This window comes from Bos indicus x Bos taurus, chromosome 5, assembly GCF_003369695.1.
Source record: "Bos indicus x Bos taurus breed Angus x Brahman F1 hybrid chromosome 5, Bos_hybrid_MaternalHap_v2.0, whole genome shotgun sequence".
NCBI classification, from domain to species: Eukaryota; Metazoa; Chordata; class Mammalia; order Artiodactyla; family Bovidae; genus Bos; species Bos indicus x Bos taurus.
Genome location: NC_040080.1, coordinates 63,074,620 through 63,099,887, shown reverse-complemented (window position 1 = coordinate 63,099,887; position 25,268 = coordinate 63,074,620). Strand labels below are relative to the sequence as shown.

Genomic DNA, 25,268 nt, shown 5'->3' with positions numbered 1-25,268 from the left:
CATAGTAAAACCCTAAAATGAAAAGGACTGTGCTCTATGCTCGTCTTAAGGGAATAAGGAAAAGTAGGGATGGAGAAAGTGACATGGGGCCCAGTAGGATTGTCAAGAGACAGAAAGAAGCATCCACGGCTGAGGGACAGGGAAAAAGAGTGTTCTATCTCATACACTTTGACAGGTTTTCATTTGACAGACAGAAAGCTGCAAAACTTTGGCATTTTTATTCAGACGTATAAAAACAAAAAATTTGAGGGATAAAAACATACCCCAGTTTCCCATCCAAAGGGACAGAGGTCTGAAGCTGGGTCCTCTTTCTATCCCTACTGGAAGCTTCCCACAAGTAGATGAGAATAGCTCCTGAAAGTGGCTCTTGGGACCCCTGTGAATCTGTCCCTTGGGTGGAGCTCATATACAGCACATGTAGGCTACGGTTTACACAGAGATGTCCAGTTATTTTTCCTTCTGACCACCCCCTTCCACTTCTAGGATAAGAGGTCAGGGTGAAGGAGGAGGCTACAGTAGTTGTTGGAGTTAGACTTGATTCAGTGCAAAAACAAGAAGACAATGCCCCTTATCAGGGCTCTGGCTTACATCAGTTTTCCTTGATACCTTACAGTAAGAGCACATGCATTGGAAGATTTTGAATCATGGACCTGCTACTTGATTTACTTAATCTCTTTAAGGCTCCTCTATCCATGGGATTCTCCAGGCAAGAATACTGGAGTGGGTTGCCATTCCCTCCTCCAGGGGATCTACCCGACCCAGGGTTCGAACCCGTGTCTCCTGTGTCTCCGGAATTGCAGGCGGATTCTTAACCCACTGAGCCATCAGGGAAGTCCCTCTTTAAGGCTCAGTTTCCTTATTTGTAAAATAGGATAATACCTAGGTCACAGAGTTGGTGTAAATGATGAAATGAGATAAATATAGGTAAAGTTTAGCAGGATGCTTGGCACATAGTAAATGCTCAATTAATAGTAATCATTAATATCTACTCCCAACCTCTTTCTTCACAAGATTTCACTTCTCATTATTTCTGCGGGATTAAGGATCGTAAGCCAAAATTTTCCTTTCCCCTGCCGGGTTCCCCCCTTTCCTCTTCCTTTAAAGTCTAAAGGGAAATAAAGGCATACTTTAAAGCCTAGTGTCAACAAGTCAGAGTCTAAGAAAAAGGGACAAGAGTAATCCTTCATATCTCCAGGGAGTTCCCCTGAGGAAGCTGAGGAATGGGATTGGGAAAGCACACAAAATAGGGAAAACCTATTTTAAAATCTCCTTTCCTGGGATCAGGAAAGAGAAAAAGTGCACAGCTGGCTACATAACCACAAGAAATTTGTGTCTAAGTGTTTAAGGCCTCCAAAGTTTGAATGGAATTGTCTAGGACTAGGAAATGGGGCTGAGACCTGTGAGGGAGAGAGACCAAGAAGAGAGTTACTCTCCAGAGGCACTAGCTGCCATCAAATGCTCCCTGAGCACCTCAGTGAGCAGGGGTTATATTCTCTGGGCATTTGCTTTGGGGAAAAGCCTGCTATGCCAGTAATCAGGGTTATCAAAGGCAGAGTCAGTGGCTTCTAAACTACGTAAAGTTTTGAGGCGGGCATAGTGGACCTGGGGACCATGGAGTACAGGCCCCTGGAAAGCTCTCATTTCTTCATACCCTTGCTCAGAGGCTGGGCATGCATCCATGGCTGCATAGTCCCCCCCAGGACCTCCTCCACCACGTCGCCGATTCATATATTCATAGTCCTCATCTGGAGTTGTGCTGGCATTGGGCATGTTGGGCACAGGGTTGAGCGGGCAACTCTGTGTGCTGCCCAGGGAGGCACTGAGGTCTGATCCCACATCCATGTACTCATAACCCAGCTCCTCGAGGGAACTTGGCCTAGGAGGACGAGATGGACTGCACCTTCTCCTCCGGTTCATGTATTCATATTCCTCATCATCGTCGTCTTCTGTACCCAGAACAGAACTGAGACCCACTGAAGAAAGGGTGCCTTCCCGGGAGGAGGTACCTAGGGGTAGAGAAGAAAGGCTAGGTATGTGGTATTACTTCATGGTAATAGGCAGTGGGGAGTAGAAGGGTGTTAGGAAAAAATGAATAGGGAAGGATATGCTCAGAGAAGACCAAAGGATTAAGAGGAGCCTGCAAAAGGAGGATTAGAGAAGGATTTGAGGAAAGCACTGCAGAATCAGGCACCTTTGATGTGTGTATCTGGCATGACATAACCATTGACATCCTCTTCCTCTAACCCTGGTGGGGACTGTGGGGTGACAGGAGTAAGCAGGCTGTGGCGCTGGGAATGGTAGGCACTGTCTCCTCTTGGCCGTGGGCTCCGGCTCTGGCTTCTACACATAGACACCTTCTCCTGGAGCTCGGCCTCGGAGCCTGTCACATGGCCCTCCGATGATTCTGATGCCAGGCGTCCCCGTGGCATTGGGTGCAGAGAGGCTGGACGGGGGTACCGTTCATTGCCTCCAAAAACTGCAGACTCCTAAGGAGGAGAATAATACATGGTGAATTACACAGAAACGAGGGAAGAAGAGAAATTTGTCTAGAAAGAGATTGGGCTGTTCAGCGCCTTCTATTTTGTAGAACCCTGATCAAACCGGAGATTTCCAAAGTCTCCCCTGCTACTCCCTACCAATCCTAAGGCACTGCCACCCAACCTCTTGGTATCCTCTTTTTTAATTTTTTTAAAAAATGTTTTATTTTATATTGGAGCCTAGTTGATTAACAATGTTAGGTTAGTTTCAGGTGTACAACAAAGTTATATGTTCATCTATTCTTTTTCAAATTCTTTTCCCAACTAGGTTGTTACAGAATCTTGAAGCAGAGTTCTCTGCCCTATACAGTAGGTACTTGTTGGTTATCCATTTTAAATATAGCATCTTGGCCTCCTCCTAAACAGACCTTACCTGGCCAACCTCCCCAAGATTTCCCTGGTTCATAGGCATATATCCAGATGATGGACTTACAAGGCTCTGGCTCTAGGATGAAAAAAGTGAGGAAAAGGTTTAGATTAAGAAAGAAATCTGCTCACTACAGAGGCCTTTGAGTAATTAATATGGACATTGTGGGGTTCGTGAGGGTGCAGGTGTGCAGATGGCTTATAAAGTCTTAGGAAACTGGAAAGTGTCTTACCCCACGTGGTCTATTAAGTGTTCCAATTGGCAGGCTAAGGGCAGAGCCTAGTGTGGTTGCCAGATTCTCCTCCTCTGCCTCCAACTCCAGGTCCAGGTCTAGTTCTGGCTCCAGCTCTACTTCCTCCAGTTCCTTGTTTGTCAGAGGTGGGGGCTCTGCCCCAGGGGTAATTCCAGGCCCACTCTCTCTCTATGAGACCAGGTGATTGTTAAGATAGATCCTGGCTCCAGCCAAGTTCCCCCTTCTAGATCTCTTTGGCACCTCCAGGTCCCTACTCACCTTTATGACCAGATATCGTGGTGGGTCTCGGGCCATCCTGGTGAACTCATTGGCTAGTTCTTTAAAGGTCGGGCGAATGTTCTCATCAATCATCCAACCTGGGGATAAGATGTAGGAAGCAGAGCCATAAGAGGAGAGTGGAGTAGGGAGTAGGGAGGGAAGTCACTTAGAAAACAGCCAATGCTTTGTTCCCTTGTCTTTGTGTGGAGAGCCTGACATCCAACAGCATCACAATAATGTAGAAAGTGCTTAATGTTTATTGGGCAGAGACCATCTGGGGCATGCACTGCTGTTCTGGGTGTTCACTTTTCATCACTGAGCATTGTTTATCTGTGCCCTTATTTTTCTTTTTTCTTCAGTTCAATGAAGCAATAATGAAGTTTAAAAAAAAAAAAAAGCTGAGATCAGCAGGTAACTCACACTTGACCATGACCATGTAGACATCAATGGTACAGATCTGGGGCTGTGCCAACCGCTCCCCCTTCTCCAGCAGGTCTGGTATTTCAGCCAGTCGCAGCCCTGCATAGGGCTCTGCCCCAAAGGTCATCAGCTCCCAAACTGTCACTCCTGGTATAGGAAGACATGACTAGTTGATGGCAAAATAGTAGACATGGGCATGCAGATTAAGGGAAATCTGACCCAGGATCTGAAGGGCTTAGAGACTCTAAGAAAGGGTCTCAAAAGGCAACTTTGGAATTTGGGCTATTAATCTTATGGTGGGCATCCAGATGGACTGACCATAGCTCCAGACGTCACTCTGGTGTGTGTATTTCCCAAAATGGATACTCTCCAGGGCCATCCATTTAATTGGAGTCTGAGGGATCAAAGACAAAAGCATTACCAGCTGATTTCTACACACTGTGTTAGCATTTCTAAACCCAGGTTCTCCATTGTTCTTTCCTTTTTTGTTCTCTAAACTTTTATTTCTGGCATCTCCAGGTTCCTCTCCTTGAACTGCCCCTGCAGCATCTGATGGCCTCTGAAGGACACCACAGAGCACTCGCTCCCTATTCCCATGCTTCAGTCCACGCCCACTCTTTACCCAGCCTTCCCATCACCTTACCTTGGCTTCATTGTACAGTAGCTGCTTATCATCAGGGGGCAGCAAGTCAGCAACCCCAAAATCTGCCACCTGAACCTGGCTGGGTGATTTTAGTAGCACATTTCGGGCAGCCAGGTTCCTGTGCACCATGCCATGTTCCTCAAGGTAGTACATTCCCTGTAGGGAAGGAAGTTTTCTCAAGGTGGAGAAATTGGTTCTCAATTGAGCCCCAGAATCACCTCAAACCCTTAGGTACCTCTCAACACTTCCAACCCCCTGGGCCCCTCCCTGCAGGCCCATAGGCAGTTCCATCTTAAAACTCCTCCAGGCTCCTCGCACTCACTTTGGCAATTTGTACTCCCCAGTTGAGCAGCAGCTGCGGCCCCAGCGCCCCACGGTGTTGTCTCACGTGATCCAGCAGGGAGCCCAGAGGCAAATACTGAGTGACAAGCTGCAGAGATGACCCTGGACACAGTCCCAGCAGCCGTACAATGTGGGCATGGTCAAGGCTGCCAATGGCCAGCATGTGCTGAAAGACACAACAAGAAAGGTCATCCTGGGAACAGACAGGTTCACATAAAACCAGACCAGGGCTCCCCAAACATTCAGGGACATCTCTGTGGCTAATATAGTACCTGCTAACACAAGACCGTGTTTCTACATAATTGTATCTAACAGCTATCCTCTCTTAGTGGCACACCGAACACCCTGCCTTCACTTACGTCTGTCACAGCTTGAAAACTTTGCCGTCCGCTCTTGTCCTCAATGACTTTAATGCAGACTGGAATCTTGATTGATTCACCCTCAGGAATCCACACGCCCTGGGAAGTTTTGGGCAGGAGTCAGCCTAAGGTCATTCTCCCCAGGCTACTCCTTTCCCTTGACCTTTTTTTTCTTTTTCCAGTTTTATTGAGGTATAATTGACATGTACCACTGTATATGTTTAAGATGTACAGCATAATGACTTGACTTACATGTATCATGAAAAGATTACCACAATAAGTTTAGTGAATATCCATCATCTGAGAGAGAAACAAAATTAAAGAAATAGAAGTTTTTTTCTTATGATGGGAAATCTTAACTTTTAAGAGGATTTACTTTCTTAACTACTTTCATATATAGCATACAGCAGTGTTAATTACATTTATCACATTTTACATCACTTTGTGGGCTTCCCTGGTGGCTCAGCGGTAAACAATTCGCCTGTAATATAGGAGCTGCAGGATATGCAGTTTCAGTCCCTGGGTCTGGAAGATCCCCTGGAGAAGGGCATGGCAACCCGCTCCAGTATTCTTGCCTGGAAAATGCCATGGACAGCGGAGCCTGGCAGGCTACAGTCCACAGGGTCGCAAAGAGTCGTACACAACTGAAGCAACTTAGCATGCACACACATCACTTAGTACATATTTATCTTATAACTAAGTTTATACATTTTGACTGCCTTCATCCAGTTCCTCCTCCTCCTACCCCAGTGGAGAACCTGGGCTTCCCTGGTAGCCCAGAGGTTAAGGCATCTGCCTGTAATGCAGAAGAGCTGGGTTCGATCCCTGGGTTGGGAAGATCCCCTGGATGAAGGAAATGGCAACTCCAGTATTCTTGCCTGGAAAATCCCATGGACAGAGGAGCCTGGTGGGCTATATACTCCATGGGGTAGCAAAGAGTCGGACACGACTGAGCGACTTCACTTTCTTTCTTTTCTACCCCACCTCTACTTCTGGTAACCTCCAATCTCTCCAATCTGATCTCTTTTTTCCTGAGTTTGCTAGTTTTTGGACCTAGAACACTATTAAAAGGTATGGAATGAAATGATCTTTCCCCAATCTCTCTCCTCTTTGCCCTAGATCCTTTCCCCACCTCCCCAAACTTCCTGTGGGCACTCACTTTGTGTACAGTTCCAAAGATGCCGGAGCCCAGCACTTTAAGCTTCCTCAGCTCTGTTTCTTTGAAGACTCGGGCCAAGACTTTGTTAGCCTTCTCACTGGGATCCAGAGGCTCTACGCTCTGCAGAACAGATGGGAAGGAGGTACTCAGGAAAGCCCACTCCCATATCCATCTCCAACCCCCTCGCCCCAGGTGCCTGCCAAGAGCAGCGAACCCTGAAGGGGTGGGAACAGGAGGAGAAATGTCTCTAGTCTTAGAAAACATTTCAGGCCTATTGGGGAATAACAGACCTTGAGGACTGAGGAAGTTGTGTTCATGAGATCAGGAATCAAGAGGGTTGGATTTTCACTTTGATAGGGGGGTAGGGGAGAGGGTTGGTAATACTATCACGTTGATTAATTTTTCAAACTTTGAATTTTTTATTTTATATTGGAGTATAGTCAATCAACAATGTTGTGATAGTTTCATGTGAACAGAGAAAGAACTCAGCCATGCCTTGAGTACTTTTACACATTTTCTGATTTTCAAAGCATTTTCACATATATCATCCCCTTTTACCCTTACAGCCATCTTGTAAGAATGAGTGTTATTGTTTCCTCTGTATATGTGCATAAACAGGCAGAGAAGGAAGGTAACTTCTTCAAAGTCACATGGCAAATTAGTGGCAAAATCGGGAGTCTCCCATTTCTCTGGGCAGAGTCCTTTCCGGTGGACCATACTACCTCCTTGAAGAAAGGGATCAAGGCTCTGGGGAAGGAAGAGGCTCTCCAAGGGTGATGGTATCGGGCACGTTTCCAGGGTAAGATAGACACTCACCTCCCCCCGTTCCAGGTAGCGCCTCATAGCCCTCTTATTCTGAATCTTGCGTCCACGCCAGTAGAGAAAAGTGCTGCCCAGGATCAGGAAAGTCACTGCCAACCCGACTACCACTGTTAAGGCCATTGCCAGGTGGGTTTTGCTGTAGGACAGAGAAGTCCAGAATTATCCTTGGTCTACGCTTCCTGTACAAATGTCATTTATACCTGTACTAAATGTATAAAATAGATCTTGGGCAAGAAGTTAACATGCACATTTGCATATATCCTTGAACAATGAAGGGGCTAACCTCAATCTCCACCCCAAGACTACTGCAAGTTAATTTTAGGAAGGGAAGGCCAGAAACCTGTATTCTTGTGTCCCTGAGTCCCATGATAGTAGCCTATATATAGAAGGCCAGAATGAATAGACTCAACTCTTTGCAGGAAGTAACTGCCCTTCCCCAAATATCCCCAGCTCCCTATACCTCTAAGCCCACCATACCTGATTAGTGGCAGCAGTTGGCCTAAACAGTCTTGTAGCTCTGGTCCCTTACACCTGGAGAAGAAAATCAGCTCCTTAAATGGGAGCTTGGGAGACTCCCACTGGAGGCTCAATTCCAACAGCCTCAACTTATAACATTGTTTCAGACCCTTTCATGGCATCCAGTCCCGGAGCCCAAAGCATATCCCAAGACATGGCCCCCATCTCTGGCTCAGCAACCCTCCCTGAGTCCCTCTCTTGCATGAAACTCCCCCGAGTTGAGGCTATTCCAGGTCTCAAATTGTGGTGTCATTTTGAGCAGCTACTGAGTTTCCCTTTCTCTAGTCCTTCACTACACAGCTGGGAGTGGTTCTTACATCATAGTTCCTTTCTGGTCTCCTCAGGCTCTACTTTCCCCCTAGTTCTGTGCTCCTACCCCTCCTCCAGTACCCTTTTATCATCCCATCACTGACCCCTGGGTGCAGTTCTCATGACAGGGCCGACATTCATTCTGAGCATCTGGGTACTTGTAGATGGGGCCCTTGGCACCGAGGACTCCAAAGGGGCAGCTGCTCACACAGTGGGGCCCATCTCGAAAATGGGCACACTGGGCACAAGCATCAGAGCCCTGAGTGGAAGAGAGATGGTCAGGAAGTATGGGATCCCAAGATCAACTCTATACTCCCAATAAGAACTCACCCAGTCATTCGGTTTCCTCCGGCCTCAGGCCCTAGCATCATCTGGCCTCCCTGTGCCTCTCTAAGGCCTTGAATTTTGGCCACAGCATTCCCTAGACCCTCCAGGGCAGCCCTGCCCTCTCTCCCATAGAGATCCTGGTGCTACTACTGTACCGAGCCATTGCACGTGACAGTGCCCTCCATGGGTTGGCATTCCTGGTGGCAGGAGAAACACTCAGCTTCATGGGCAAACTCACGAGGCTCCCTGGGGTGGGGTGGGGCAGGAGGTAAAGAGAGGGGAGTCACTTCCAAGGCCTGACCTGCCCTGATCCCCCAACCACAGGGCCTCCTACCTAATTCCCACCAAGGCACATGCAGAAAGTTATCTAAAGGCTTTCAGGTGCCACCTGAACATCTTCCTCCCAGGGCCCAATCCCCCTACCCCTTCTTGACTCTCTCCCCTCACTGTACCCGTTCAAGAAGTTGCAGTGGGTGACACAGACACCTCCTCGGCTGTAGTTCCGGCAAGATAGGCACTGGCCAGGGCCTGGGCCCCAGCATCCTCCAGAGCACAGTGGATCACACACTTTGCCCTCTGCCACTGGAAAGGAAGGGCTGAGTTAGGAGGAGCCTGAGGTCTCCTAACAAGCCTTTTCCTTACTCTTGCTCATTACTGCTGCTGCTGCTAAGTCGTTTCAGTCATGTCCAACTCTGTGCAACCCCATAGACAGTAACCCCATAGACCAGGCTCCCCTGTCCCTGGGATTCTCCAGGCAAGAACACTTTTGTTCATTACTGTTTCCAGCCTAATGTCCCCCTTTCCTTGGCTCCATCCCTCATTTGTTCTCCCACTTGAAGGGCAGAGCAGTCCTTACACCCCCCTCGCACCTGACCCCCACCCATCTGTCCTGGGCCCTTTCTCTCACCGCAGTCTCTGCGGGGCCGATTATGCTTGATGTCCAGCCTCTCTTCTGAAGGCCCCCGAAGCAGCCTGGTCCAGTTCAGGGAATGGTGGTAGCAGAGCTGCCTGTTGGCACTGATGTAGATACGCCCAGCACTAATTTCTTTCAGGGATCGGAAGCCCAGAGATGTTACATTCAAGTTCTTCATGATCAACAGTGAGAAGCCCCGGCTGAGAGCAAGGAGACCAGATGAGAGGGGAGACCACAGAGGAAAAACTGACCATGCTTTGGATTCATTTTCCTTCAACAAATTTGCTCTGAACTAGTCACTGAGAGGGACTTCCCCTCCTGTAGTCTTTGCCCCCATCAAACTCCCACTGTATAAGTCGCTCAGTCATGTCCGACTCTTTGTGACCCCATGGACTATACAGCCCACCAGGCTCCTCTGTCCATGGGATTCTCCAGGCAAGAAAGCTGGAGTGGTTTGCCATGCCCTCCCAGGGGATCTTCCCAACCCAGGGATCAAACCCACATGACATCTCTGTCTCCTGCAGGCAAGTTCTTTACCACTAGCGCCACCTGGGAAGCAGGTGTGAGACCAGGCCTTATATTTCACTCAAGATGCCTAAGAAACAATTCTTTGCCTCCACACCTCATACTCACTTGTAGAGGCTTCGGCCCCCAATGGTCGTCAGGTTGGAAAAGACACTGAAGTTGTGCATGTGAGGAGGCCAGGATTGGATGTTCAGGTAACCTGAGGGGACAGAGAAGGGTGTATGAGTGGGGAGTCTCTCCCCTTCCCTTCTCAGTTTCAGCTGGTCCTTCCCCTGCTGCTTGGGACACGATTTTCTCAAGTGGTTACACTGCAGTTTGTACCAGTGGTTCATCTAGCCCTCTTAGAAAGGGTAGCCTCTTCCCCTTCCACTCACCTGTGATCTCCCGCACTGTCCGAAAGACATTGAGCTTCTCAGGGTCCAGAGCAGGGATCTTGTGCCAGGGGTCCCTGGGGAGAACAGTGAAAACCAGTCAACAAAGTAGAAGCATAACCTAGTAGCAGTAAGCATGCCTAGTTTCCAAATACCATTCTTCACCAGAGCCAGCTTGAGCGAATCAAGAATAACTGAACTGGTTAACTGGAATAATGATTGTAAGAGACTATGAAACATTGACTAAAACAAGTATCCACACAGATTAAACACACCAACACATAAATAAATAGGAAGGAAAGGCTCTGCCTAATACCAGAATGCCAACAAATTGGCATTTATTTGTGAGGGACAGGAAGGCCTGGTGTGCTGCCGTCCATGGGGTCACAGAGAGTTGGACACAACTTAGCAAGTGATCAACACAACAACAATGGAGTTAGAAAATCATCATTTGGCAATTCTCATAAAAACTGGTTCGGGGGACTTCCCTAGTGGTCCACTGGCTAAGACTCCACACTTTCAATGCAGGGGGCCTGGGTTTGATCCCTGATCAGGGAGCTAGATTCCACATGCCACAGCTAAGACTTGGCATAGCCCAATAAATATTTAAAACACAAAAAACTGCTTCAAGCAAGTATCTCCCCAAAAGATATTTAATTGAAAAGGGAAAATAACTTTACTGTAGAAAAGCTGGCAGACACCACCTTAACCAAATGACCAGAGGCATCATCACCAGTAATGGGACAGATCAATATCATGTGCCTTCTTGATATGATGCACGGAGAATACGTCTGTAGTATTATCAAAAATGCCTAACTTGAGTGGGAGAGGACATAGGTAAACCTGTGGCTGATTCATGCTAATGTTTGGTAGAAACCAACATAATACTATAAAGCAATTATCCTTCACGTAAAAACAAATTTTAAAAAGAGGTACAGATTTACAATTACAAAATAAGTCACAGGGAGGTAATATACAGCATAAGGAATATGGTTAATAATAATGTAATGATTTTGTATGGGGACAGGTGGTTACTAGACTTGTGGTGGCATTATAGTGCATTTAAATGTCAAATCACTAGGCTGTACATCTGAAATTAATGTAATATTGCATATCATCTATATTTCAATAAAAAAGAATTATGTAAAAAAAAAAAATGCCTAACTTGAATCTAAGTGTGAGGAAAACATTAGACAAACCCAAACTGAAGAACATTCTACCAATCACCTGACCTGTACTCATCAACAATGTCAAGGGCATGAACTGTTACAGATTAAAGGAGACTGAAGAGACAATGGATGTACATGTATGATCTGGGACTTTAGTAAGACAATTAAGAGAAATCTGATTGACATCTGTAGATTAGATAACATTTTGTATCAGTGCTAGTTTCTTGATTTAAACAAACGTACTGTGGTTAAGTTAGACAATGTTCTTGTTTTCAAGGAATACACCCTTAAATGTCACTGGGGTGAGAGGACACCATGTCTGGAAATTTACCTTCAAGTGGTTCAGAAAAACAAGAGCATATATAATGAGTGTGTGTGTGTGCGCATGTGATGTGTAGAGAGAGAAATGATAAAGCATATGGTACACTGTTTAGAGAAGGAAATGGCACCCCATTCCAGTACCCTTGCCTGGAAAATGCCATGGGCAGAGAAGCCTGGTATGCTACAAGTCCATGGGGTCGCAAAGAGTCGGACACGACTAAGTGACTTCACTTTCCTTTCCTTTTTTTATGGTACACTATTAACACTTGAGGGATCTGAATAAAGAGCATATGGAAAATCTTTATACCATTTTTGCAACTTTAGATATAATATTGTCCAAAGACAGGTGGTCTAATGTTTCTCTCTCTCTCTCACACACACACTCACTGTAAATGCTGTCCTATGGACTGGAATGTCCCTTGCTCTTTGTGGCTCCATACCAAGGAGCAGAACTAGATGAAACAGCTGGAAGTCATGGGGAGACAGATTTTTATCCAATTTAAGAATATTTAGAAGCCTTTAAGAAGGAGGACACTCTGTCCCTGTCCCTTGCCATGCAGGTGGCTGGGTTGCTCCGGGGTGTCTGAGGGGATTCAAGCCCTGGGGGATTAAGCACTGCCAGGTCCTTTGTGACCTCTAAGATTTTCTAATCTAACCTCCTGATCAGCTCCCCATATGAAGGCTTGAACCAGTGCAATGAACTGTGAGGGGGCTGCTGGGGTGGGGGATCAGAGGATGAAAACAGGATCTCTAACCCATTGAGGCCAGTGATAAGAAAGTCCAGGTTGCCCAGGATCTTGGTGCAGTTCACGAATCCATCAATGTTGCTCGAGTCCACAGTCTGGAAGCGGCTCCCGGAGCCTGTCCCCTCACAGGCTGCAAACAGAAGAGGCTCAGTGTGGGGATGAGGGGTCGGGGCTGAGTCAGGGGAAAGGGTCTCTCATCATCAACTCCTTTCTTTTACTCACCTTTCGGGCACAGACCCCCACAAGGTTCACATATCTTGAGTCCATTTTTATCTACTTCCATCTTGTCAGGAGGACAGGCCCTGACACAAGACGTCTGATCCACCACAAAGTTATCTAGGAAAGAGGAAAGAGATGAGAGAGGAACACTGCCAACTACCAGCTGAACCGCCTCCCTCCTCATCTGCATGGATTTGCTCCAGTTGACCACCGGAGGTTCCTCAAGTGCCAGATTCTAAGCATGGATTAGAAAGGCCCTTTGCTCTTTGGATCCAAAAAGCAGAACTAGGAGCAATTGGCGGAAGTCATGGGGAAATAGATGGGGGGAACAGGACATAGGGGCCATTTGTTAAGGGTGATGATGATCACAACCCATTGCCCTTTACACTCTCAATTAACCTCCCAACTTGATCCATTTCACCTCCTAAAATTGCATCTAGGGAATTTCCTGGCAGTACAGTGATTAGGACTCGGTGCTTTCACTGCTGAAGGCTCGAGTTCGATCCCTAGTCAGGGACATGGCCAAAAAAAAAAGAAAAAATTTCATCTAAAACCCTGGTTCATATTGTGGGAAGAAGCACACCTTAAGGGGTAGGATGTGCTTACCCCTGGGGTAAGATGTATAGCAGGAACCAGCCTGGCAACATGGCCAGGACTGCCACTCAAAATAATCACCATTGATTTAACGTTTTATTTAGCCTTCATTTATACCCTTGAAGTCGATAAAGTCTTGCCACATTTTATTAGTGAAGTTGGAAGATGTATCATTTGTTTGTTGTTCTGTCCCCTCCCCCAATATTAAACTGTGAAATTTGATTTGTTTAAACTCTGGATGAATCATAGCTTAGTTTGCATGTCCAGCTAATTTGTTTCTATACATTTTCTTTGATTCTCTTTCTCCTTCTCTCAGGGTTTTTACCCAATATATATATGTGTGTGTATATATGTATAAATACATAGATAGATAGATGTTCCTAAAAGTTTCTTGAGGTGCAAGTTTCTCTGTTTTGTTTTTCTCTGTGATTTATGGACATGATGCTGAGATTCAGTCACTACATAAAACACCCGGCCGTGAAAACAAAACAAAAAACCCAAAGGACTGTTTTTTCCACCAGCTCCGGGGAAGCTATGTGTCAGTCGGAGGCTGGTTTCAGAAAGATTCACTGTTCCTTCCATTCTCTGTTCCTCTGTTTCCTCTAGAAAGAAGTTGATCCTAGTGATTTCAGCCCATGAATTAAACAGGACAAAATAACAAATGTGTGGAATTCATATTTTTCTAAAGGAAACTTAAAAACTGCTGCTACATGTTAAATATGAAATTGGTTTATACCACATGAACACAGAATCCCAAGTTCAGTTTTGGTACTTCCTCTTTGTTTTCAGTCACATAGTACTTCCAAAGTCAAAATGAGAAGAAAAGCTCTTCTGTATCAAACCATCTATGCAATAAATGTTATATTTTAAAAACAGCAGGTTGCTGGTCACACACACACACAAATAAAATAAGATAAAATAAATAAAATCCTGTCAGGGACTTCCTTTGTGGTCCAATGGTTAAGACTCCATGCTTCCAGTGTAAGGGGCATGGGTTCAATCGCTGTTTGGGGAATTAAGATCCCACATGCTGTGCAGTGCGGCAAAAACAATATTAAAAAAATAAAATGGATAGGAGTTCCCTTGTGGCACAGTGGAAGGGAACCTGCCTGCCAATCCAGGAGACACAGGTTCAATCCCTAGGAAGATCCCACATGCAGTGAAGCAACTAAGTCTATGTGCCACAACTACTGAGCCTGAGCTCTAGAGCCCACAAGCCGCAGCTACTGAAGCCTATATGCCTAGAGCCCGTGCTTCTCAACAAGAGAAGCCACCACTATGAGAAGCCCACACACTGAAACTAAGAGAAGCCTCCGATTCACTGCAAATAGAGAAAGCCCACGCAAAGCAATGAAGATCCAGTGCTACCATTCATAAATAAATAAATTTTTGTAAAAAATGGCTAAAAGACTAAAATCCTGGTTCTACTACCATTGTTCCTTCCCTTCAGACACTTACGGGGACAGCTGGCTACACACACTCCTCCATACTGATACTTGGTATGGGGATTGGGTTCCAACTGGAAGGTTAGCTTGTTGTAGACTAGAGGCTGTGGACACTGGCGTACACAGGCCCCACTGTCATTGAAGAGTCGGCAGGCCTAGGAACACAGAAGGCTTATAAGACTCATGTTACATATGTACCCTAACTTCCTCCCCAAAGCCCACATCCCATTTCAGAACAGTCAGGTGGTGGCAACAGTACGTACAAAGCAGTCTGTGTTCTGAGGGCCTGAGCAGCCCCCTGCACACTCGTCATGGCAGCACTGGTTGGGGTTGGGCCCAAAGCAGTGACCATTACACTGTGGGGCACAGATAGTCTTGGTTACTGTAGAAGGAGAGAAAGCACAGCTGTCAGGGTTTCTGGGACTGTGTTCTGAGGCTCTCCCTCACCCTCTTGCCCTCTAGGCTCATCCCCACCCCCCTGACACAGTTGGGGTGGAAAAGGATAAGAAAGTGTACATGGAGTAGATGAAGTAAATGAAGTAGACCCACATGTCTGACAGTCTTCTGGTCCAGGACCCCAGCATCGCCCCTTGCAGGCCTCATGACAGGGGGGACCTGTTTGGGAGAGAAAAAGGCCGTCAAAAAGGCTTGCTCAAATCAACAGGGTATGATGTCAGCACACAGGCACCCAGTCCCGGGAAGTGAGGAGCCAGGGTGGTGTCCCTCCTTGCCCTCGCAGAGCAGGGCTGGGCTCAAGTGAACCTGTCAGCAAGGGGTGGAGCCGCGCCTCCACACCACCCACAGGGCGGCCAAGGGGAGGGCCTGGGGCACATGCCCGGCTCAGCCCAGTCTCAAGCCAGGAATTTGGTTCTTCTTGGCAAACTGAACTCAGTAGGAATATGTGCAAGTGAGTGGACAGGGAGTGGCAGCCTGCAGTTGCGGGTAGGTGGGCTCCAAGAAGGGAGGATGCTGGAGTGGAAAGAGAAATGGATCTGGAGTCGAGACCTGGCTTCTCACTCAGCACAGAGCTCTTCTGCCCCTTTCCCTGGCACCCTGCGTCTGCAGTTCCGGTTCTAGGCAACCGACCTGCTTCCACCTGGCAAGCTCCTTGGGTTAGAGCCTGAGGTTTGTTCAAGGGAGACTGGGTTCAGATTAGGGACATACTGAGGAACAGAAGGGAGTCACTCTGGTTGGGTGAGGGGCAGTCTTGATCATAGCCACTCACAGGTCTTGCCATTGTTCTTCACTACTATCTCAGCATCTCGGTCCCGCACGATGTCCCTCCAGTCGATTGTGTCCATGTGACAAAGTTTCTCGTTCTTCTCAATGTAAACACCCCCTGACAGAATCTCTGAGGTAGGGAAGACCAGTAGGAGGGTCAGGAGCTAGTCAGGGGAGTCCCCCCTCTTCCCTCCCTCCCCACCAGTCTGAGAGGCCACCCCAGTCAGAAGCAGGAGATATGGGGCAGACAGGTACATCCAATTAAGTCCAAACTGCAGACGCCTTACAAGAGGAGGAGCCAGGCTGAAAGAAAGTCCTGCCTCCTCAGACACCTGTCCAGATCCGGTTGAGCCAGTGGGGGAGGGGAAGGGAAAGAAGGAGAGAAGATCCCTGACTCAAGCCCACACCCACACCCCCGCGTGCCCTACCTGCCTGTTTTTCAGCTGACTGGGACGGGGAGAATTTTAGTACCCAGCCTGTAGCCCTCTGGCTTGGGGGGCTGGCCCTTGGGGGTGGGGGAGGGATTCCCATTCCCAGAGAAGAAGGGACATTAAGGTACACTGTACTGAAGTTAGAGGAACGGGTAATAGCCCTGGCTCCACCTTCAGCCTCACCAAGACATGAGGGCCCTCCCCCGGAGCAAGATGCCCCAGCTCCCTGTTAGGGCTGTCTCTCTATTGTTCAAGGAGGAGTGGACCTTTACATCTTAGTGGTCAAGCTGGTGGGTGCCGTGAACGGGCCCTTAGAGGGAGCAGTCTGGGGCCTTGGTCAAGGAGGCACCTGTCAGCGGGTGGGCTGAGGGCAGGCCTGGAAGGAATCACCAGGAACTGACCAGTGAGCTGAGTAAGGCGGAGCTGGCGCAGAGCGTGGCTAGAGTTGGTGTTGTAGTTCAACATGACAAAGATGGCAAACTTCCCATCGTAGACCTGGGTCCCCCGCACCACTCGGAGGTTGGGCAGTGGCAGTGTAGAGAACTCGTTCATGGCCACAAGGACATAGCCGGTCACTTCTCGGATCCACTGTGACGGAGCAGATTGCGTCGGTGAGAGGGACAAGAAATGGGGCAAGAAGTCTCAGTCCCCTTTCCCTCCCTAACTCCTCTAATTCTTTCCAAGTCCTGTTTTGGAGTAAGGAATAGCAGGTGCCACATGACTTCTACAAGTGAAGATGGGCTGTGGAAATGGCTGAGAAATTCTAGGCTCCAAGCCTTTCCTTCCAAGGGCTCCTCATGCCAGGACAGTCTTTGCTTATCCCTGCCTCACCTCCCCAGGTGCCCCTCAGTCCCTGGTGTAGAATCTACCCCACCCCTGTCCCTTCTCGTGGCCAGCCCTTGTGTATCCCCAGCTACAGCCACCAGTCCACAGGCCCTAGATTCCAATCACTGCCCCATAAACACACAGGCTTGGATCTTAGAAACCACTGAGTTTTAGGAATGCTAAACTCCAGCTCCAGCACAGGGTAGCCCGGAGGACAGGAAACAGGCTTCAATAAGGAGGACAAGGGGAAAGAAGTTGAGGGAGAAGGTCAGCGCTCTAACCTGCAGAAAGGAGAGGTCAGCGTTGTGTCCTGTGAGCACAATCTCCAGGTTCCCCATCACCACCTCACACTTCTCATAGAGCTTGTGCAGTGTCTGGTATTGGTTCTCAGCATCGCCAGTCACACTCAGCCCATTCAGAGTCCCAGGGCACACTGTTCCAAGTGGAGGGGAGAGTGGCAGGGGGCTGGACATAAGTTTTCAGCCCCGTCCCCCCAAGACCACCCCCTTGGTCGCCCTCCTCTAGTAACACTCAACATGACCAGAAGGCAGCTGCCCCCAACCCTCAACCGTAGAGGCAGATATCAAGGCTGGACTGAGAGCTTTAACTTCCTCTTTTCCCAAAATCCCTTCACTATCCCCCTGAACAGGAAGGTGAAAAGATTTCCTTCTCCCACCTGGGCCTCCTCTGGGCCTCTTTTGGGTACTACTTTGGGCGCTAAGGAGTTAATCAAGGAGGATGTGGGGTTGTTTTCCTCTCCCTAAGAAGAAGTTAGAAATGGACCACAACTTGGTTACCCTCCTCTTCCCCGCCCCCACTCCAACTGGGCACTTCTCTACCCCCATCCTGCCTCTCTAGGTCCTGGAATAAATATCTCTTTGGGGCAGCACACAGCCCCTATTGTGTCTAGGGAGGGTGGGATGGGGGCAGAGGGTGGGGGCAGTGCCTGGGGCCACAGTCCGGCCCACAATGAGGCAATTCTATCTTGGAGGAGGGGGCTGCTCCACCCTGTCCCCAGACACCCTGTCCTCAGCAGCAACCCCCTTCCACCCTCAAGCCTTGGGTTCAGACCAGTGACCTCACTAGCGGGGGGCCTCTGGCGGTGGCGGTGATGGTGGTAGTGGGGGGTCAATGTAAGCTTTGTCTTTCAAGCTGGAAGACAGGGAGCTGGTTGCCTACCCCACACCCCCTCCCTAAACTCTGGCTTCCCTCTCACTCCTTTCCTCATCCCCACACATGCCAGCTCTCTCCACATCACACTTTCCAGCCCTAGAGTATTTTTCAGCAAATACAGAGAAGTTGGATGGAAACAGCAATCTACTGCCCCTAGTCTCAGCCTTCTACCCAATTTCATTGTCAGAGGAGATCCATTAAGAAGTCTTCCAACATCGCTCACTCACTCAATCCTCACTCGATGTCAGTCTTGGAGGTGCGCTTTACTTTGTAAGTGCGGAGGAGGACATGGGGGCTTATGGGCAATCTTGGACCCTGAAGCCCTACCCTGTCTCTCCTCTGGCTCGGTGAAAGGCTGCGGGGGAACGGGTAGATACCACCTGTTCCAGCCACCCTTCCCTGAGGCGGTGGCAGCTAGTGGGAGGCAGGAGTGGGAATGGAGGAAGGGAGATGGTGAGGCCCCAACCTCTCCTGGATGCACCCCTAGTCTGACCACTCGACCTTTGAGGGGCTCCCATTCCCTATCATTCCCCACGAAGGGAAAAGGGTGAGCTAGACCCAGCAGAGAAGTAAACAGACACGAGCTCCCAGAGGTGCCTGGGAACCCTAGGGTCCTTGGGTTGAAAAGAAAACCACTAGAAAGCTGGTCGTTTCTGCAACAGCCCCACCCCAACTCCCTTCTTGGCAGGACACCCCCTCTTCCAAGTCAAGGCGCCAACCTTTCTCCCCAGATAAAGGAGGAGCCAAGATTTCTGCACAGGGAAGCGGGGTGTGTGTGTGTACACACTCACACGCAGACAAACACGTACACAGCTCCCCTACTGGCCCAGAAGTCTCCACAGGTTCCGTCCTTGGGTTTCCTTGTTAGGAAGTATTGCAGGTGGCCCCATCCTTCCCACCTGCCCGCATGTGTTTGTGCAGACTTTGTGTCGAGCTGGGGAGACTACAGTGTTAGAGGTCCCAGTTCCCTGCCACCCTGAGGGTAAAGTCCATATTACACAAACAAGAGCAAAGGGCTGGGCGGGAAACTATGAACAACACCTCTGAGGAACCAGGCATCTAGGGGAGGAGGGGAGGGGGAGGGGAATTCAAAAGTCCCTGCTATAACCAGCGACCAGGGGCACCGGGAGGGCCAGTGTCACAGGCTCCTCTTTGGTAGAGAGCACTGGGGTGGGTCGCAACAAGAATCTTCAGCCCCTCCTCAACTAGAGGCCTTCTCCCCCAAGTCCCCCGCCCCCATCACCACCAGGACAAAGGGGCTATAGAAGGACTGAGACGGGGCCGGATGCCCAGAGGCTGCAGGAGCCAGATAAAGGGTAAAGAGACCCAACCATGCCTGCCTCCTGTCTCCCTCAGGGAAGGCGGCCAGGATCCGGGACTCCTGGGTTCCCGGCTGAAGATTCCAGGGGTCTGAGCGGAACAGTGAGACAGTCACTTTACTCCATCTCTCCCACTCCAATCCCCAGACCCCCGCCCTCTACCAGCTGGGAGTGTTCACATCCCAAGATCCCAGGGTCTAAATTTAGGCCCAGCAACTGTGAGGGAAGCACAGGTGTTTCTCCCACTCCCACCCTGGGGAAGGGGCCCTGACAGTGCCAAACCTCAAGCTGAGATCTGGGGGGGAGGGGAGGAAATCAACAGAACTCCTCCAGTGCCAGCATCCCCAGCACCCCTCAGGTGTCCACCGCCCCGGAGACACCCCAAAGAGGGGGGCTTAGCTGGCATGGGAGTGGGAGAAGGAACAGAGGGGTGATCTGACTCTTGTCTAGAGGACCGGAGACAGCCAGACAATAAACAGAATGGGAGTGGGGGTGAAGCTGGGTCTGAGAAGGACCCTCCCCAGGATAGGGGGCTCAGAAGACAGGACAGGTGCCCTGTCAGCCCTCAAGTTGGGGAGAGAAAAGGCAGAAATATAGCGGCTGGAAATTCTTCACCCTATAGCTCGTGGTCCAGGGCTCTGTACATAGTAGATGCTCAGTAAATATTGGTTAAATGGTCTGCGGCTTAACAAAAAAAGTTTGGTCAAGTTGGGGACCAGCCAACTTTATTATTTTGAGAGAACGAGGGCAGTCAGCCTCTGCGTGGCCTCTCCCCCTGCTGTCGCCTGGACTTAGCCCCCAGGTTATTCTCCACTCTCCCCAGGGCAGGCCCACTCACGGAAGAGGAGGTGCCACTCTTGTTTTCCAACACTAGAGAACAACAACCTCCCCCCCTTCCACAGCTCCGCCCTGTCGGCAAAACAACGAAACTGGAGCGCGCTGAGCCCCAGGGGCCAAGGACGTCTAGAGCAAACCGAGACCCTCACCTCCGTGTCCCTCTTCCTCCAAGATCTCCACCTCCAATCACCCCCTCACGTTTACAGAATGGAGGTCCTAGTTCCCATCCCTGCAGGGTCCCTCAGAAGTGTGAATGGTTTCAGCATCCGCCGGAGAGACAAATCTGAGGGTCTGCGATGCGCCCAGGAGGCGGTGGCCGGGGGGCAGGTCCCAGAATCGCGTCCCCGCCCGGACCACGCCGAGAACCCCATCCTGACGGTCCCGAGCCCAGGGGGTCCCAGCCGGCGGGGGCTTCGCGCCCCAGCTTCGCGCAGCCCAAGCTCCTGCCACTGGCCTCCGGCACCCCACGAATCCGGCTCGGAATCCCGGGTTCGGAGCCCGCCAGTGCTCCCGCGCCGCTTACCTGCCTGCGAGTTGCCCACCTCGGAGCCCCGGGCCAGGCTGAGGAGGAAACCCAGCACCTGCAGAGCCCGGTTCACCCTCATGACTCCAGCGTAGGGTGAGGGGAGCCCAGCCCAAGCCGGCCGGGAAGGGCCCTGGACTAGGACATCGAAGCGAAGCCACCTGAGCCGCCAGCGACCCGGTAGCGGCGGCAGAGGAGGCTGCGAAGTGCAACCGGAGCCGGAGTCCGGGGCGGGATGGCAGGGGAGGAGTGGAGTCTGCGAGGGAGCGCAGGACGGAGCGCAGGGGGAGGGGGTGAGTCTCGGCCGCGCCCCCTCGGGCGCGAGGCTGGAGTAGAGATTGCCGGAGCTTCGGCGGCCCGCCCCGAGCTAGCGCGCCCCACGCCCAGTGCCCGGCAGTTTGGCCGCGCAGATCCTAAACTGCTCTCGCCCTAATTATTCTCCCGGAGTCCAAGATTCCGAACGCCCCCAAATACTTCCAGAGGAGAAAGGTAATGGGGGTGGGGAGCGAACGCTCCAAAGCCCGACCCCCTGCGAGTTGGCCTCGCCCACTAACCAAATCACTCAACTCCCCTAGCCGGTTGGGTCACTTGGGGGAGTTTCTGTCTCAATGTGTTTGCCTGTGTGTGTGTGTGTTTTTGAGGGGGAGGGTGTTTTTGTCGCCCGCTCAGGCCACCTCAGTTTCCCCGGAAACCCCCTCCAAACCCCATAACTCATCCGCCCTGCCGAGGAACCCGAGCTCCAGAGGCCGCGTGAAATTGCACTGTCTCCGGCCGCTTCCTCCTCCAGACCCGGCGCCGGCCCGGCCTCTCCCGGGGATTTGGTAGGGGGGCGGGGGTGGCTTCCAGCCTGGGAACAGACCCCGAAGCCCGCCTTTTCACTTCCACCCCGGGAGGGGCTCCCGCACCTGTCGCCGTCCCCTCTGCTGCCCCCCACGGCCGCCTGGGAGAACAGCTGCCTCCCCTTGCACACTGGAGTTGGACCGCGCCGTCGGGGCGGCCGCCGTTCCCACCACAGGCGTTCACTTTCCCAGGCCTTCGGGGCCTGGGGTCTTCCTGGAAAGGAGGAGGAGGGGGACGCGGAGAGGGCCCTAGAGACTGCGTCCCCGAAAGGCATGAACCCAGGGCACCAGCTCCCGGATCCTAGCCAGAGGCGCTACTGACCACCACGAGGGGATGCCCCAAACCCAGGCCTACACCAAATGGATCGGATGGGCACTTCCTGGTGCCCAGCCGGCGGCAGTGACCTCACACGGTGTGGCATTCCGGATCTTGCCCTGAGAGCCTAATTATTTTCCCCAGAGTTTCAAGCCTGAAGACTTCAAGAACAGTTGAGCTTTGAATAAGAAAAATTCCACCTCTCACTCTGAGCCAAGAGTACTGGCTAAAATTCTTTAAACTTGCTTTGCACCCTGGAGGGCCCGTTCTGTGATTGGAGGCTACCTTTGCCCTCTGAGTGTTGACCTTGTCCTGACCACTTACTTAACAGTCATGATAGTAATAGCAACATTAACATATACATTAGTATACAAGATCGTTTGCAAGTACTTTCTCAAACTTAGAGAATGTTTCACTTAATATAAAAATTATGTGAATTAGGTGACATCACTCTCAGTTTTACAGAACTGGAAATGTGGGACTACTCCAAGATCATCCACCTGGTGACAGTGCTGAGATGATCAGGTGATCAGAAGGAGGGGATCAGGTCTTTGCATAGGACTTCTTGGGTTACAAGCTCTAGACTGGAGCTTCATCTGCTCAGAATTAAAATCCTATCAGATAATCGAGCTATTACCACTTACGGGGCCTTTCATTTGATCACTCATGCATTTTGACCTAGTGTTCAAGGCTCTCATTTCGAAGCAGGAACCCCTCCCTAGTTTCTTTGTTTGTAGAGCAGTCATATTTATAAAGGTTGTTGTCTGTATTTACTAAGAAAAGGCAGGGAGATCTTCATTACTGAATGCTAGCTGTATTTATCTTATTATTATATCTTATGTATCTTATGTATTATATATTCATATATCTTATGTATCTTATGTAGCTGTATGTATCTTATTATTATCAGCAACCCTAATCCTTCCCTCTGCAACCAGATATATCCAGGTGTGCTTGCTGGTATTCACTCTTCAATACGTTATGCTAAATATCAGGGATGTAAGCACTGGAAATATCTGACAAGTAAGGGGCCATCTCTGTTGGGTGCTGTGCTGACCCAGTAAATGAACCAATGGAGACTTTATTTACCAACACTCTCTGCAGTTAGCAGTTATCCTGCATCCCTTTATTTTTCCTTACTCTTAGCTGATAACTTCGGTTCTTATTTTACTGTGAAAGTAATCCAAAGAAATCCTTAGGACTTCCCCGGTGGTCCAGGGAAGAATCCACCTTCCAATACAGGGGACACAGGTTCAATTCCCTGGTCAGGGAACTAAGATCCCACATGCCACAATATTTTAAAAAATAGTAATAATAATAAAGGACTTCCTGGTGATCCAGTGGTTAAGAATCTGCTTGCCAATGCAGGGAACACAGGTTTGATCCCTGGTCCGGGAAGATTCCACATGACTCGAGGCAACTGAACCCTTGCACCACAACTGCTGTGAGCTTCCATGCTCTAAAACCTGTGCTCAAAAAAAGAAGCCACTGCAATGAGAAACCAGTGCACTACAACTAGAGTAGCCCACGCTCACCACAATTAGAGACAGCCTGCATGAAGCAACAAGACCCAGCACAGACAAAAGTAAATAAATTTTAAAAGGAAAAAAAAAGGAAAGCATCCTTATCTACCAGCAATCTGGCCAATTTACCTTCATCCTCGCTTAGGTACTCTGACTTCCATCACATTAAAGTGAATTGTCTTTGTTGCTAGTTAAGCCAGCTGTCCGGCTTCTATGGTGGCTCAGACGGTGAAGAATTCACCTGCAATGCAGGAGACCGGGGTTGGATCCCTGTGGTGGGAAGATCCCCTGGAGAAGGGAATAGCTACCCACTCCAGTATTCTTGCCTGGAGAATTCCATGGGCAGAGGAGCCTGGTGGGCTACAGTCCATGGGGTCACAAAGAGTCGGATACGACTGAGCAACTAAGCACACAGCACAAGCCAGCTGTCGGCCTCCCATTCCTGTCCCTCACCCTGCCCTCTTGTTCTATACCTCAGTCTTCTTGTCTTTCCCCTGTATTATCAATATTTCTCTCTACTGGATAATTTTTTATTTTTTCAATTTGGCTTCCTCCTGTCTTAGTTGCAGCATGCTAGGGCTGGAGGCACTCAGGCTTAGCTGTCCTGCCCTGAATCTTAGTTCCCCAACCAGGGATCTAGTCTGTGTCCCCTACATTGCAAGGTGGATTCTTAACCACAGGACCACCAGAAAAGTCCAAAATGGGCATTTTTTAAAAGCTATTTTTTAGGAGAGAAAACTTCAGAGGAGGTATTTTACATATAGAATCCTATGAACTGGACCTTGTCAAATAAATACTTAGTAGAGGTAAAAGCTATATGCCAAGTACGTTTCACTTAACGTAAAGCCTTGGCAAGAGTAATTAATGCAGAAAGAAACAAATAAAACCCCACATACACAATTACAACTAATAAGAACATTAAAAAGATTTCTGGGAGCTTCCCTGGGGGTCCAGTGGTTAAGAATCCACTTTCCAATACAAAGAACATGAGTTCAATCCCTGATTGGGGAACTAAGAGCCCATCGGATGTGGGGCAGCTAAGCTCACATGGCACAACTAAAGCCCAGGCTTCGAAGACCCAGTACAACCAAAAAAAAAAAAAAAACCTGCACAATTCTTTTTCTAGTTTCTGAAAAGCTTGCATAAAAGTAGCAAGAAACTGTTTTTGAAGGTCAGTAGAACATATCTGTAAAATCATCTGGGTCAAAAGTTTTGGTAGGAAAGTCCTTTAAAAATTTTCAAAAAATATTTCTTTATCTGGCTTTGATGGGTCTTAGTTGCCACAAGGGAGAAGGCAATGGCACCCCACTCCAGTACTCTTGCCTGGAAAATCCCATGGGCGGAGGAGCCTGATGGGCTGCAGTCCGTGGGGTCGCTAACAGTCAGACACGACTGAGCGACTTCACTTTCACTTTTTCACTTTTATGCATTGGAGAAGGAAATGGCAACCCACTCCAGTGTTCTTACCTGGAGAATCCCAGGGACAGGGGAGACTGGTGGGCTGCCGTCTACGGGGTCGCACAGAGTCGGACACGACTGAAGCGACTTAGCAGTAGTAGCAGCAGCAGTTGCCGCAAGGCAGGATCCTCGATCTTTGTACACCAGGCAAGATATTTGTTGTGGCTTGCAAACTCTTAGTAGCGACA

At 49.5% G+C, this 25,268-nt stretch overlaps 1 protein-coding gene across 1 annotated transcript; it reads right to left on the bottom strand.

Moving 5' to 3' along the window:
- Positions 1-199: 199 nt before the first annotated feature.
- Positions 200-21,562, bottom strand: ERBB3 (erb-b2 receptor tyrosine kinase 3). The gene is made up of 28 exons (XM_027542188.1): positions 20,945-21,562; positions 17,374-17,525; positions 16,669-16,855; positions 15,841-15,966; positions 15,165-15,230; positions 14,879-14,997; positions 14,629-14,770; positions 12,580-12,693; positions 12,367-12,487; positions 10,125-10,198; positions 9,859-9,949; positions 9,220-9,425; positions 8,765-8,894; positions 8,468-8,558; positions 8,090-8,244; positions 7,638-7,691; positions 7,155-7,296; positions 6,339-6,458; positions 5,180-5,278; positions 4,801-4,986; positions 4,479-4,634; positions 4,154-4,229; positions 3,836-3,982; positions 3,416-3,513; positions 3,137-3,325; positions 2,911-2,982; positions 2,192-2,486; positions 200-2,006 (listed from the first exon to the last, which is right to left on the bottom strand). Exons 1-28 carry the CDS (start codon positions 21,024-21,026, stop codon positions 1,486-1,488), a joined length of 4,011 nt encoding a protein of 1,336 aa, XP_027397989.1. The 5' UTR covers positions 21,027-21,562; the 3' UTR covers positions 200-1,485.
- Between the last annotated feature and the right edge of the window lie 3,706 nt (positions 21,563-25,268).

Excerpts from the sequence above, each read along its gene's own strand:
- ERBB3 (XM_027542188.1), bottom strand. The coding sequence starts at position 21,026 with ATGAGGGTGAACCGGGCTCTGCAGGTGCTGGGTTTCCTCCTCAGCCTG. Across the intron at positions 10,199-12,366 it reads CTTATCACTGGCCTCAATGG|GGACCCCTGGCACAAGATCC; the intron begins GTTAGAGATCCT and ends TGTTCTCCCCAG. Across the intron at positions 7,297-7,637 it reads CAACTGCTGCCACTAATCAG|CAAAACCCACCTGGCAATGG; the intron begins GTATGGTGGGCT and ends TCTGTCCTACAG.